This window comes from Notolepis coatsorum (assembly GCF_963971535.1).
Source record: "Notolepis coatsorum genome assembly, chromosome: 6".
Taxonomy (NCBI): domain Eukaryota; kingdom Metazoa; phylum Chordata; class Actinopteri; order Aulopiformes; family Paralepididae; genus Notolepis; species Notolepis coatsorum.
In genome coordinates, this window is record NC_140170.1 from 136,496,958 (window position 1) to 136,513,158 (window position 16,201).

At 47.1% G+C, this 16,201-nt stretch overlaps 1 protein-coding gene across 1 annotated transcript; it reads right to left on the reverse strand.

Annotated features, from left to right (window-relative positions):
• Positions 1-2,025: 2,025 nt before the first annotated feature.
• Positions 2,026-3,432, reverse strand: LOC311230130 (G-protein coupled receptor 61-like; the record flags this gene model as incomplete). The annotated part of the gene is made up of 1 exon (XM_084316301.1): positions 2,026-3,432. One exon carries the CDS (start codon positions 3,430-3,432, stop codon positions 2,026-2,028), a length of 1,407 nt encoding a protein of 468 aa, XP_084172427.1.
• Positions 3,433-16,201: the final 12,769 nt, after the last annotated feature.

Below are 16,201 nucleotides of genomic sequence, written 5' to 3' on the forward strand. Positions count from 1 at the left end.
TTGGTACCTTGCATATTTGCCTTTGCCGTGAATGTGAGGCATAAGTTGTAAAGCGCTATGTATAAATGCACCCATTTTGCAGTCCATTGTGATTTCTACTGGGATATGGTTACACTGTCTGATTCAGAGCTGTAAACCCTACATTTAAATCAAATGTATTTGGATGTCAAACTAAATGTCCATGGGCCCCACAAAGTCAGTCACTAATTAATTGTAAATTGACCATGAATAGATTCCAAGTGTCACTTGAAGACATAAAAAAATGTAAACCTTTATGCTCTGCTGTATTTGGGGTGGATTTCCCTTTTAATTCTTCCACACCTGCACAAATAGTCTACAGCATTCTTCCAAACAACTCAATATTAATTAATTCATTAATTAATCAGTCGGCTGAAATTGAACAGCTCAACAAAAGCTGCACCCTTCGTTCCTAACCAAACTTGACCAAGAAAATCCACCATTTCAAATGCCTGCCTACATCTGCTTGTGCAATTGCAGAGTAGAATGTGTGGGGATTATAATTATTGGAATCATGACGTGGTACTTTTGCAGAAACGTAAAATTAATTATTTCCCTCCTTTTCTATTCCTCCTGACCACCAGAGGCAGTGCTTAGCAGCACTGAGTGTTCACCATGTTGCTATCATGTTGTTTATCTCACGGAGGAGATAAAACTGGGAACGAGGTTACCATGTTGCACACAGTGCTAAGCATCACCCCTGGTGGTCAATCAATCCACAGTGTATCCACAGTTACATCCCAAACTTTCAGTTTTCTTTCTTTTTCTACATCTGAGGTACGTAAGAGACCCTGAGAGGCAGGGCAGTCATAATAAACACTAATTTATTCGTTCAGCAGCTTATCAACACACCAAGAAAATAATTACATTGTAGCGTCTCAATAGGCATCTGCCTCTGCCTACTGATTTACAATTTGACCAAATTATAAATAATAATAATAATAATAATAATACCTGGTAATGAAATGATGGGGAGTGTAAAATATAAAGCACAACCCAATGGTAGTCAAGTTTACAAAACAGAAAATACAGAACAATTATTTGAACTGCATAAAAAATGCAATCATAATGAATGTAATTTAATCTGAAAACGTTCCCATGTCAAAGGGCATCAATCAATAAATACATAGCAGATGTACCAAGCTAGATGCAAGCCGCATGACCATAGGAAGAGTAAAAAATAAATAAACCACTACTGAAAGATTTATTTGTAAACAAGTGGTGCCAGGTCTATGAAACCCAGTAGGCTGTGTGCGCATCCTAATCCATTATAATCAGGGTACTGAGTGTCCAAAAGACTACTCCTATTATGAAGACTGACAGCAGTGTCCTCCCACCATAGGTGGATATCTTTTTAAATACAATGCCATAATTCGGTCAAAGTAAGGACAGAATACGAATACTACAGGACAAATAATCATGTATTGCTGTCAACCTTAGACACATCTTGTGGTTTAAAAATGTCAGTCATAAAATTGGACAATTGCTAAATAGAAAGATACCAAAATGGGAGCCAGTTGGTGTATTTATAATATATAGTTATCTTTATATAGATATAGATATATAGGATATCTTTTGAAAATATTTGATTCTATTTCAATCATTTTGTGGAATCAAATATATAATCAATGAATTCTTACTAGCAACATAAACACTAACATCAGCTGATTCATTGATTGAGCCTTTCACTGGTGAGCAATTGTGTTAAGGCTAAAATACAGCCATGTTCCAAATGCCCCGTTTAAAAAGTGTTAACATTCCAAATACATTGCAAACAACTGTATCAAACTGTATTAATGAAACTATTAAAACGAGGATGAAAATTGATTAGGCAAAGTGCAATGTTCAGTACAATATAAAGTCATCTAGCTTTAATTATTCAGCTACCCGCTGGACAGCTTCCAGAGAGAAAGATACTTGTATCTCCTCATTGAAGTAATCCCGAAACACAGTATATCTGAACAGGACAAAGTCAGAGGTTGGTCAGATAAAAATATATAAAAAGCCTTAACTGTCTGTAATTATATGATTGTTTTTCATCTGGTGATTCTCCAGGAACTCCGAGGTCTCCTCAGCGATCTGTCCAGGGATGCGGAAATCAATGGGCGCGGGCTGAGGCGGTGGAGGTGGCTGGGACGTGGCCATGGGGCAGCAGGCCTCTCCCTTAGGACTGGAGGTGCTGTGTGTGTCTCGAGGGTCCAGGTTGCAGCCGGTGCCCTGGAGAAACTGCAGGAAGTTCTCCTCTATGGATCCTTCACGGCTGGGCAGCCTGTCCTCCTCGCCCCTCGCTCGGCCAAACAGGCAAGGCAGATGCTTCCCCAGCTCCTCGCGGATCTGCCTGTTGAGACAGCCGTAGAAGAACGGGTTAGACGTGAAGCAGAAATAGCCAATCCAGGTGACAACCTCCTCCAGAGAAGCCAGCGTGGCCGGCGGGCTGGCGGCCAGCGCAGAGTACAGGTGGAAGGAGAAGTAGGGCAGCCAGCAGCAGAGGAATTGGCCGCCCACCGCCGCTAGCACCGCCGCAGCTTTCCCTCCCCCGAAGGGACGCTGAGGGGTGACCCGTCCCGTCCCGGCACCGGAACCAGAACCGGAGCCGGTGACCATGGTGGAGCGGCTGCTGAGCGACTCGGAGCGCCGGCGACGGGGCGTGTCCATCCAGGTGGGCAGGGGCCCGTGGTGCATGGCAGCCACCCGGGCCACTTTGAACATATTGCAGTAAACCACGAGGATGAGCAGCAGTGGGCACAGGAAATACACCAGGGTGAAGAGGACCATGAAGGCCATGCGGTTTGAGCCTCCCCCTGTCCAGTGCAGCGAGCAGCGCCTGTGGCCGTGAGCGGGGGTCGAGGGAACCGCCCCTCCATCTCCTCCCCCGCCCCCGCCGCCCTCCAGGAGAGGGGATCTTCCGCCCTGCAGGAACCAGGCCAGCAGCGGTAGAGCGGACATTGCCAGAGCCTTGACCCATATCCCCACCAGCACCGCGGCCACCAGGCCCAGAGTCATCTTCACCTCGTAGCGCATGGGGTGTATGATGTAGTAGTAACGCTCCACGTTGATGGCGGAGATGGAGAGGATGGCGGCGCTGACCAGGCACACGCTGAGGAAGAGGTAGCTCCGACACAGGGCCTCCCCGAAGAAAGCCCGGCTGGAAAGCATGCCTAGGGGCATCAGCACCAAGGCTGCCAGCAGGTCCACCGAGCACAGGTGGAAGACAAAGGCAAGTTTATGAAGCTGCGGGGCCTTGGCAATGACAGTCATGACGGCTACATTACCCACGATGGCCAGGAGGTCCATGAGGAGCATGGCCAGCAGGGCTAGTGACTGGGAAAGAGCCCAACCCTCAGGCAGAGATGAGGCAGACATGTTGGACATGGGCTGTGGAGGTCGGTGGGAGGTGTTCCACATTGGCTCCATTGAGGTGTGGGATGAGGCAGGCAGGCAAAGTCCGTCACAGGCCCATCGCCCATCCTTCACCACGGGGAACACGGCCAGGAAACAGAGGCTAGAAGGAAGAAGAGGTCAGAGGTCAAATGCTGCCCTGTAGTCCAGAGGTTGATGGCCTGATAATCACGAGGGTCAAATGATATGATTCCTGTCTGATTAAAGAGTCATCTTTGCCATCAGTTAAACCAAACCTAGGAAGAAAGAGTGGCAGATGAAAAGAAGAGCATAATATACTGTATTTGCTACGTGTTCTGGCAGGTGGTGTGAGAGAGAGAGAGAGAGTGAGAGAGAGAGAGAGAGAGAGAGAGAGTGTGTGTGTGTGTGTGTGTGTGTGTGTGTGTGTGTGTGTGTGTGTGTGTGTGTGTGTGTGTGTGTGTGTGTGTGTGTGTGTGTGTGTGTGTGTGTGTGTGTGTGTGTGTGTGTGTGTGTGTGTGTGTGTGTGTGTGTGTGTGTGTGTGTGTGTGTGTGTGTGTGTGTGTGTGTGTGTGTGTGATGAACTAATCCAACCACTCAGCTGGCCAGGGTTTCCTTTTTCCAACAAGAACTATTAAGATGAATTCATAGGAGTGAGCTTTTATATAATCCTCATCAACTTCACAAATGTCTGGGAAGGCAAGCTGACTGTTTAGAAAGTCACAGACCAGCCCCGTCATTTAACTCATTAACTCCTTGCACCATATACCGTTCCATACAGGGAAATTCAGCATCACTGAATAAACTGAGCAAATGTAAAACATCCAGAAACTGAAACGAGCCCTCTGAACAGAACATAGAGTCTGTGATTCTACAACTAAGTTGTCAGGATAAAACATTTCTCTGTGGTGTTTTCTAAACAGTATCATACTCCTCTAATAAACCTATTAAAAGTGACTTGCTTGGATGATATCACACCATTTCTTGCGTTTCAGCGCCTTGATGCTTTTGTTTATCATTTTTCAAAGCGGCCAGTGTTTCATCATCATCATCATCATCATCATCGTCGTGAAACTGATCAAAGATCCTTCTTGAGGTGCTGCAGGTGGAGGAGGTGTATGTACATGTCAAGCACATATCCTGCTTTAACACAACTTAATCCCCCAATATGACCTGATCGCTGAATAGACATCGCATAGTGTTCAGTGTCTGACTCTCTTGTGTTCATCCAATGTTTTTCACAAATCAATCTAAATTCTGCATGGCCTTGTCAATGTAGATGTGATGTTTTGCTTGTGTCTATGTGTGGCTGCTAGGCTAACGGCCACCGGGTCTCCACTACTTCAGCTTGATGTATCCATGCTTTCTTCCACGTCAAAACAAGTCTGCATAGAGCCGCACATGGGAGGTTGTTGGTAGTCGCAGGTCGCAGAGGCCAGCGTCTACTTAATGACTACACGTTGGCCTCACAGACACAGACACCCAGATGTGAGATGTTGCTGATGTATGTCCATCACATGGTGATCCTTCTGTACATCTAAACACAGAGGTAAACATTTTTTAAATACAAATAAACACATGCCATCACCAATGATGACTATGAGGAGTTACGCAGAGTGTAAATGGAGACGTTGATTTGCTTCCCCCATCACCTGTAAATGGTTGTCCTCCTCAGTGATCAACATTAGCAACAATAAATCATACACAGGGGTGCTCCCAACCCTTTCATCTCCCCCAGACTCCATGCTACAGGTCCCAAGGTTTACATCTTAACGCCCACTCCTTTAGCCAGCAATCATTAATTCATAACACTTGCTGCACAGTGCCAGACCCATGCACAGTTTTACACTGTAAGACCATGTTGCATTAGAGATCATCACAATGAATGTGAAGGAGAGGAGGATGAGGCACAGGGGAGAGAACGTGGAGAAAGAAAGAAAGGACAAGAGAGAGAGAAAATGATAACTGGGCAGAGAGCGTAATATAAACTGGATCAGATGATGTTCTCTGCTGCTTGAGTATAGAAAAAACAGGTTTGACTCTCAGCTATGTAGAGGTCCATGGTGGAGATCAATCAGCGTACCTTGTGAAGGGAACTGAGGTGCTTCCTTCTGTAACAGCCTGCTCCTCTACGCATCCCTGGATGAGCCTCCCCTTCCGCTCCTTCCTGGGTGAGTAGAACTGTGACAGTGGTAGAATTATTTGAGAAAGAGAGAGAGAGAGAGAGAGAGAGCAAAAGAAAATGGTGTCTCCCTTCTCTTGCTGATGTAAATGCTTGCACAGGCACACATATAAGCTCCCTCTCTCCTCTCTCCTGTACACTCACATACACAGTGGCTGCAGAGAAGGAACAGGCAGAAAGGAATATAGGACCAAAGCTACTCACACTGCTGGGTCCTAGTGCACTTCTCCTACCATGGCAGATTATGGCAATAAATTAGGGATAACAGCATAGCAGGGGGGGGTATAGAAACAATGTCTTTGAGTTTTCAATTCTTCCTTGGGATGTGGGACAGAATAGTGGATTTTCAGAAATACTAGGCACTTGAGCTCTTGACCACCAGGTGACCTCTTTGTGCTTCCTTACATGCATGCTCACACACCCACACACATACGCACACACACACACACACACACACACACACACACACACACACACACACACACACACACACACACACACACACACACACACACACACACACACACACACACACACACACACACACACACACACACACACACACACACACACACACACACAGTATTGGACCATACACAGACATTATGGAGGGCAAGAGTTCAAAAAAGGCTACAACTGCACCAAAAACCTAGGGGGGTGCTGTGGTGCCCAGCTTTCTGTTAACCTGGATATCGTACTGTGATTTAGGGATGATGATGGTCAACAAAATGTAAATATATATATACAAACAAAATAAATAACCAAAAACACAAATATGTGATGTGTATACCTCTCTGTCTGTTCTTTTTCTGTCACCTGAAGCATTATCTATTATTGGTAGTCAGTAATAAGAGGGAGAAAGGAAGGCATTCTATGGTTGCTATGCCCTCTAACGTAAGCTTTACAGAGAATTGATTAGGGCCAGTTCTCCTCAGGCTTATGGCACCGGCCACTCCAGCTCCTTAGACTGGGGCAACTGCAGTCTTCTGTTGCCACGGTGATCTTTTTCTTATACAGTCCATCTCGTTGCTCTGCTACAACATTTCCATGAGTGTCTGTGGAGGACAATGAAATCTAGACTATTAAGGGTACTGCTACTACCCACTGAAGGAGCAAGCATAGAGCTTCTGGGTCCTAGATGGTTTTAATTTGAATTTATAAGGTTCCACATGAACATTTACATATAATTAGCATTTATGGTAATCTTGTCTGGTCGCCCCCCCCCCCCCCCCAATTAAAATGCATGTTCTGTTTAGTAGCTTTCTAATTGATTGGCTGGTTATTGCAATGCATTGGTAGCTAGATCATAACAATGCCATTGGTTATGTCCACATGAATATTAGGGTGTGCTGGCTGTAATATCATATGATAAACTGCCTAATTGCACCAGCAGGGATCCAGTTAATGTCTATTATGGATGATAGAAGAGTGAGCGGCATTAAGATACACTGTGCTCACAGGATTGGGAAGGTTACTATTACACTAAAATGTAAATTATTGATTGGAGTTGTTATCAATAGCATAACCCATTGCATTAGCCTGCTATAACTTGATGGAATAATCTGATTACTTTCAGTTCCTTTTTGACTAAGAATAATGCATCGAATAATATATATATACTGTATATATATATATATTGTGGCAGATATCACCCCCCGTCCCATGGCCATGTGAAGGATGGGATATACTACTGCCACGGGAGCTTAGGCAGCTGATTAGGACTGATAGAACACACATGTGCACTATTAGATCACCCACATCCCACACACCAGACACACATGACATAAAACACTAAGACAGATTATTGAGAGGAGGTGAGGTAGGAGCTAAGTACGGAGAGATAGATTGTTGTTTGCCAGAGTTTGTGAGGTGAGAGGTAGTGAGAGGAGAGGTGAAGGCGAGAAGGTGTTCATTGTGTACTGGACGCTAGACTGGCTGAGAAACCCCCTTGTGTTCTGACCCTGGACCGGAAGACAACTCTGAGTATTGAACAATCCCTTCTTTTGTACGAGAGCCTGATACGTGTTTTGACCCTGGACTGTTTTTGGAGTACCCTATTTTGTGCTGTTGACAATAAATATAATTTATTTATTGAAAGTGACAGCAGTGAGGGCAGTAGAGAGGACAGCAGTGAGGACAGTAGAGAGGACAGTAGTGAGGACAGCAGTGACAGCAGTGAGGACAGTAGAGAGGACAGTAGTGAGGACAGTAGAGAGGACAGTAGTGAGGACAGCAGTGAGGACAGTGTAGTAGAATTCCAGCCAAACTGATGTTTATTGTACTGTATCTAGCTCCCCTGGTTATCCAGAGGTTCCGTTCCACCTGACTAGCCTCCTCCTGGAAAGTCAAAATCTCTTTGTAGGTTATCTTGTCCTCCAACTCAACTCCGTGTGTGATAACCAATACCTTGCCTGCTCTGTCAGCCCCTGTCACTTCCTTGGCAGCTTCGTCCGCTCTTCTGTTCCCTCGAGACATCTTGGACTCGTCTGACTGATGAGCAGCACACTTGATTATCGCAACCTGCTTTGGTTTCATAATTGCTTCTAACAAAAGTTTAATCTGACTACAATGTTTTATGGCGCTTCCGTCGGCTTTCTTGAATCCTCTCCCTTTCCACACTGTGCCAAACAAGAAGGCGGTACCATGTGCATAGGCGCTGTCTGTTACGATATTTACACTTCTGCCCTCTGCCATGTTACATGCTTCCGTCAGTGCGACCAATTCTGCTAACTGGGCTGAACAAGGTTGTGATAATGCTTCGGCTTTTTCCACCACAAATCCTTCGCCCTGTGACCTTACCACGGAGTAACCTGCTTTTAGTCCCTCGCCAACACGATAACAAGAGCCGTCAGTCCATAATTCCAGATCTGGACTGTCAAATGGATCATGTGTTACAAAGGTGTGTAATATGTTTGAGAAACAATATACGTAAGGGGATTAGTGTGTCACCAGGACATATCCCCACGCCCAATGGCCCAATGCGAGACCTTGTAATTGATTACATTGACATGATTAAGCCCATTAATCAGAGGAGATATATCCTTGTCGTTGTCTGTCGTTTTTCAAGGTGGGTGGAGGCGTGCGCCACCCGGCACAAGGATGCAGCATCTGTGGCTAAGTTCCTGTGCCAAGAGGTAATTCCCCGTTTTGGTTTACCAGATAGAGTCTCGTCGGACAATGGAAAAGAGTTTGTTGACAAAACTGTACGTTTAATACTCCAACACTTAGGCATAAAACAGCGATTGGGGGCCGTTTATCATCCGCAGAGCCAGGGGTTGGTGGAACGCATGAACGGGACACTAAAAAACAAATTGGTAAAGATCTGTCAACACACAGGCTTGAATTGGCTAAACGCTCTTCCTTTAGCTTTGATGGCTTGTCGTTCGTGCGAACTTCGCGGTCTGCGTTTGACACCGCACGAAATGATGCTAGGTCGCTGCATGGTAGTACCAGGTTTGCGCGCGACAGGCAAGGGTCCGAGTTTGGACATCCTGGACAACGACATGCGTGAGTACGTAAAATACATGTCAAAGATACACAAAAGTATTCTGGTTCATGTCTCCAGTAGACAGGAGCATGAAACCGGGGATGAGGTGAATAGGCAGACTACACCTCAAATCATACCAGGCGACTACGTTTATGTCAAAGTATTTAGACGCAAGTGGTTTGGCGCGAGACGGGAAGGGCCATACAAAGTCGTTCGAGCCACCGAGAGGGCTTTACAAGTTGAAGGATCGCCTATGTGGTTTCACGTTACTCATTGTGTAAAAGCAACCAATACGGACCAAGAATGGGAACCTGAACCACAAGACCTTGACGGTAAAACCGGGGCGTCGCAACCGTTACACGAAGGCGAAGTGAAGGCGGCGCTAACCCCAAACGATGGGGAAGACCCGGATGATTATGGCGAGCCAGACCGAGGGGGCCACGATTGGCCACCAGTAGAAGATGAAGGTTTTTTACAGGAACCAGACAGAGGAGAGGATTATGAATTGGAACATAATAACTTCTCCTCTGTGGACATGGAGAAGGTACCAGAAGAGCCAGAGGAACCAGTGCTTAGCACAAGCCCGGAACAAGATACTCGACCACAACGAGTCATCAAGAAGCCTAAACGATATACATAGGCAAAGGAAGGGATAGTGTAACTGATAGGCCTTGGAGAGGGCGTGTACATATTAATTTTTGATTTTTGATTTTTCATTAGCTAAGCTCTCTCCGTTTTTAGAAATGTTTAGATAGTAAATGCAATGTAAGGTCTTTTCTTTCAGAGTGAATTGCACAAAACAGACACATTTGGATAAAAAACACATAAAGTATAGTCTAAAACCTGGTAATTGGTACGATCATCTTTTTGTATAAAGGGACGGACCTAGACGGAAGTGAAATTGATATAACTGATAACATTGTATATAACCTGCAAAATGAGTGGAAATTGTTAAACGGTGTGCGTGAATAGAGAACTGTGTAAATAAAAGATGGGTCCATAGTCGGTCAGTGGGGGAGGGAGTAATGTGGGTGTTGAAAGCAAATGATACTAACAGATATGGAAAATGAGTCAGAAGGATTCTGGAAAGGTTTGGCTCTGAGCGAATTAGGTTAAACAGTAAGGTTAAGGTAATTGTAAACAGTTTGTTTGAGGAATTACTAACATGTATCTTGGGGATTATCAATCCCCAAACCGGGGAAACTGTAGTAGAATTCCAGCCAAACTGATGTTTATTGTACTGTATATCATGAAGCACAGAATGGCGAAAACACAGAGGTAAGATACATACACTTTTCTCCCCCCCCTCCTAAAGTACAAGAAACGAGACACCTCTGACTTAGTAATGCAGCTGTTGGTTCAGGCTTCCTCAAATCTCTGTGGAGGGGGGTTGAAACAAGCAGACGCTTATTGAGTAAGAGATAGTGTCTCGTTTGATCCTTCCTGGGAAAGTCAATAACATGGGTGATTTTACAACCCAGGGCCCTAGGCCATCTGTTCCAACAAAGAAACTGCCATGGGAAGATGCCAGTTTGTCTCTGCTGAAAACAAAAGATGTAAGATCAAAAGAAAAGACCATTTGAAACCACATCGTGACGCAATTCGATGTAAAACGTCACGATAAGGAGTTAGCCAATGAGAGTTGAGAGTACGTGTCCTCCAATAGGAACACTCGAGGAGAGGTTGGAAAACGCCCGCTTGCCGTAACATTAGAGGCGGAGCCTAAATTTGATATTAGCAGACTCCGTGCTAGTAGAGGCACAACAACAGACCCGAACAGAGACCCAGGAAGCGACAAAGAACACACACCCTTTTTCTCCACAACAGACTGAGGAAACCACTTACAGCAGAGAGACGGCCGCAAAAACCTACCATCTGAAGAAGCCGAGACGAGACATGTCCATAGATATTGAATATTTAGCCTAAAGTCTGGTGAACCTCGGCATAGTGAGGTCTTCCATCAGGTTTTATTGCAATTGTTCTTTCAAATCTTTGATTTGTATTGATTGAAATCCTTTTTATTAAACACGGATTCCTTTTCAAACTGCTCAGAACTCGATTTCTTCAACCGCCGCGCCGTGTTCTCTGAAGGTGTACGAGCAGAAAACCATCACATACATGGTTATCTGCATTTGTAGCTAAGTAGTACTTCAAAGAGCTTTTTAAGGTTTAAACACAGCGCAGAGTACGAAGATTAAGCTAGGAAGTTACTACAACAGTAGATAGGACAGTAGTGAGGACAGCAGTGAGGACAGTAGAGAGGACAGTAGAGAGGACAGCAGTGACAGCAGTGAGGACAGTAGAGAGGATAGTAGAGAGGACAGCAGTGACAGCAGTGAGGACAGTAGAGAGGACAGCAGTGACAGTCTGACTGCTTGGGGGAAAAAGATGTTCTTAAATCTTGTACTCTAGCCATGTATGGACCGGTATCTCCTCCCTGAGGGAAGGAGCTGAAAGAGGTGATGTGCTGGGTGAGACTGGTCCTTGATGATACATTTGGAGCGGTGGAGGCAGCGGGAGGTGAAGACGGAGGTGATGTTTGGTAGAGGAGTCCCGACGATCCTGCCTGCCGCCTTCACCACCCTCTGTAGAGCCTCTTGCTCTGCCTTTGTGCAGCTGGAGAACCACACAGACACACCGTAGGTCAGCACACTCTCAACCGCACAATGGTAAAAGTTGACAAGGAGATTTCGTGGCAGGCCAGCCTGCTTCAGCTTCCTTAGATAGTATAGGCGTTGCTGGGCTTTCCCGATCACTGAGGCGGTGTTGGTGCTCCAAGACAGGGTCTCACTCACACTGAGACCCAGGAACTTGAACTCAGTGACCCTCTCCACTACCTCGTTGTTGATGAGCAGAGGGGAGTGGTCAGGCCTTGATCTTCTAAAATCCACTATGATCTCTCTTGTTTTCTTTATATTGAGCGCCAGGTTGTTATTGTCACACCAGGCTGTAAGGTCCTCCACCTCCCTCCTGTAGGCAGACTCATTGTTGTTTGTTATGAGACCCACAACTGTGGTATCGTCTGCGAACTTGATGATGTAATTGGAGGGGTAGGAGGGGGAACAGTCATGTGTGAGCAGGGTGTACAGTAATGGGCTGAGTAGAGAGGACAGTAGTGAGGACAGTAGTGAGGACAGCAGTGAGGACAGTAGTGAGGACAGCAGTGAGGACAGTAGTGAGGACAGCAGTGAGGACAGTAGTGAGGACAGTAGTGACAGCAGTGAGGACAGCAGTGAGGACAGTAGAGAGGACAGTAGTGACAGCAGTGACAGCAGTGAGGACAGTAGAGAGGACAGCAGTGAGGACAGTAGAGAGGACAGTAGAGAGGACAGTAGAGAGGACAGTAGAGAGGACAGCAGTGAGGACAGTAGAGAGGACAGTAGAGAGGACAGTAGAGAGGACAGCAGTGAGGACAGCAGTGAGGACAGTAGTGAGGACAGTAGAGAGGACAGTAGTGAGGACAGTAGTGAGGACAGCAGTGAGGACGGTAGAGAGGACAGTAGTGACAGCAGTGAGGACAGCAGTGAGGACAGTAGAGAGGACAGTAGAGAGGACAGCAGCGAGGACAGCAGTGAGGACAGCAGTGAGGACAGTAGAGAGGACAGTAGTGAGGACAGTAGAGAGGACAGTAGAGAGGACAGTAGTGAGGACAGCAGTGAGGACAGTAGTGAGGACAGCAGTGAGGACAGTAGTGAGGACAGTAGTGAGGACGGTAGAGAGGACAGTAGTGACAGCAGTGAGGACAGCAGTGAGGACAGTAGAGAGGACAGTAGTGACAGCAGTGACAGCAGTGAGGACAGTAGAGAGGACAGCAGTGAGGACAGTAGAGAGGACAGTAGAGAGGACAGTAGAGAGGACAGTAGAGAGGACAGTAGAGAGGACAGTAGAGAGGACAGCAGTGAGGACAGCAGTGAGGACAGCAGTGAGGACAGTAGAGAGGACAGTAGAGAGGACAGTAGTGAGGACAGCAGCGAGGACAGCAGTGAGGACAGTAGAGAGGACAGCAGTGAGGACAGCAGTGAGGACAGTAGAGAGGACAGTAGTGAGGACAGTAGAGAGGACAGTAGAGAGGACAGCAGTGACAGCAGTGAGGACAGTAGAGAGGACAGTAGAGAGGACAGTAGAGAGGACAGCAGTGAGGACAGCAGTGAGAACAGTAGTGAGGACAGCAGTGAGGACAGCAGTGAGGACAGTAGTGAGGACAGTAGAGAGGACAGTAGAGAGGACAGCAGTAAGGACAGCAGTGAGGACAGTAGTGAGGACAGCAGTGAGGACAGCAGTGAGGACAGTAGTGAGGACAGTAGTGAGGACAGCAGTGAGGACAGTAGAGAGGACAGCAGTAAGGACAGCAGTGAGGACAGCAGTGAGGACAGTAGAGAGGACAGTAGTGAGGACAGCAGTGACAGCAGTGAGGACAGTAGAGAGGACAGTAGTGAGGACAGTAGAGAGGACAGTAGAGAGGACAGCAGTGAGTACAGCAGTGAGGACAGCAGTGATGACAGCAGTGACAGCAGTGATGACAGCAGTGAGGACAGTAGAGAGGACAGCAGTGAGGACAGTAGAGAGGACAGTAGAGAGGACAGCAGCGAGGACAGTAGAGAGGACAGCAGTAAGGACAGTAGAGAGGACAGCAGCGAGGACAGTAGAGAGGACAGTAGAGAGGACAGCAGTGAGGACAGCAGTGAGGACAGTAGAAAGGGACAGCAGTGAGGACAGTAGAGAGGACAGCAGTGAGGACAGTAGAGAGGACAGTAGAGAGGACAGCAGCGAGGACAGTAGAGAGGACAGTAGAGAGGACAGTAGAGAGGACAATAGAGAGGACAGCAGTGAGGACAGTAGAGAGGACAGTAGAGAGGACAGCAGTGAGGACAGCAGCGAAAACAGTAGAGAGGACAGCAGTGAGGACAGTAGAGAGGACAGCAGTGAGGACAGTAGCGAGGACAGCAGCAAGGACAGTAGAGAGGACAGCAGTGAGGACAGCAGAGAGGACAGCAGTGACAGCAATGAGGACAGTAGTGAGGACAGTAGAGAGGACAGTAGAGAGGACAGTAGAGAGGACAGTAGTGAGGACAGTAGTGAGGACAGTAGAGAGGACAGTAGAGAGGACAGTAGTGAGGACAGTAGAGAGGACAGTAGTGAGGACAGTAGAGAGGACAGTAGTGAGGACAGTAGAGAGGACAGTAGAGAGGACAGTAGAGAGGACAGTAGAGAGGACAGTAGTGAGGACAGTAGAGAGGACAGTAGAGAGGACAGCAGTGATGACAGTAGAGAGGACAGTAGAGAGGACAGTAGAGAGGACAGTAGAGAGGACAGTAGTGAGGACAGCAGTGAGGACAGCAGTGAGGACAGCAGTGACAGCAATGAGGACAGTAGAGAGGACAGTAGAGAGGACAGTAGAGAGGACAGTAGAGAGGACAGTAGTGAGGACAGCAGTGAGGACAGTAGAGAGGACAGTAGAGAGGACAGCAGTGATGACAGTAGAGAGGACAGTAGAGAGGACAGCAGTGAGGACAGTAGTGACAGCAGTGAGGACAGTAGAGAGGACAATAGTGAGGACAGCAGTGAGGACAGTAGAGAGGACAGCAGTGAGGACAGTAGAGAGGACAGTAGTGACAGCAGTAGGGACAGCAGTGAGGACAGTAGAGAGGACAGTAGAGAGGACAGCAGTGAGGACAGTAGAGAGGACAGCAGTGAGGACAGTAGTGACAGCAGTGAGGACAGTAGAGAGGACAATAGTGAGGACAGCAGTGAGGACAGTAGAGAGGACAGCAGTGAGGACAGTAGAAAGGACAGCAGTGAGGACAGTAGAGAGGACAGTAGTGAGGACAGTAGAGAGGACAGTAGAGAGGACAGTAGAAAGGACAGCAGTGAGGACAGTAGAGAGGACAGCAGTGAGGACAGTAGAGAGGACAGTAGAGAGGACAGCAGTGAGGACAGTAGAGAGGACAGTAGTGAGGACAGTAGAGAGGACAGTAGAAAGGACAGCAGTGACAGCAGTGAGGACAGTAGAGAGGACAGTAGAGAGGACAGCAGTGAGGACAGTAGAGAGGACAGTAGAGAGGACAGCAGTGAGGACAGTAGAGAGGACAGTGGTGAGGACAGTAGAGAGGACAGTAGAAAGGACAGCAGTGACAGCAGTGAGGACAGTAGTGAGGACAGTAGAGATGACAGTAGAGAGGACAGTAGTGACAGTAGTGAGGACAGTAGTGTGGGATATTTGTAGATATCCTGATGAAGAATGTTCTCAGTCAACCAAGGTTTGGATAATAACAAAGGTTTATTAACCAAACAGATAGAAATATACATAGTACATAGAGAGAATGGCTGAGGGCTTCCCCCAGGTGATCAGCTGAAATGACCCAGGTAAGAAGCCTTGATTGTGGTCGGGAGGAGCCCTTTATAGTTCAACAAGGGGGGTGTGTGGTCCCATTTGATAGGTCAATTGGGGGGGGGGTACAGGTTTGGGGAGAGGAATGTCTTATTCCACAGAGAGGGGGGGGGGGTGTATTTACATGAGGACATATTATACCACAGTAGAGAGGACAGTAGTGAGGACAGTAGTGAGGACAGCAGTGAGGACAGTAGAGAGGACAGCAGAGAGGACAGTAGAGAGGACAGTAGTGAGGACAGTAATGAGGACAGCAGTGAGGACAGTAGAGAGGACAGTAGTGAGGACAGTAATGAGGACAGCAGTGAGGACAGTAGAGAGGACAGTAGAGAGGACAGCAGAGAGGACAGTAGAGAGGACAGTAGTGAGGACAGTAATGAGGACAGCAGTGAGGACAGTAGAGAGGACAGTAGTGAGGACAGTAGTGAGGACAGTAGAGAGGACAGTAGTGAGGACAGTAGTGAGGACAGTAATGAGGACAGCAGTGAGGACAGTAGAGAGGACAGTAGTGAGGACAGTAGTGAGGACAGTAGAGAGGACAGTAGTGAGGACAGTAGTGAGGACAGTAATGAGGACAGCAGTGAGGACAGTAGAGAGGACAGTAGTGAGGACAGTAGTGAGGACAGTACTGAGGACAGCAGTGAGGACAGTAGAGAGGACAGCAGTGAGGACAGTAATGAGGACAGCAGTGAGGACAGTAGAGAGGACAGTAGTGAGGACAGTAATGAGGACAGCAGTGAGGACAGTAGAGAGGACAGCAGAGAGGACA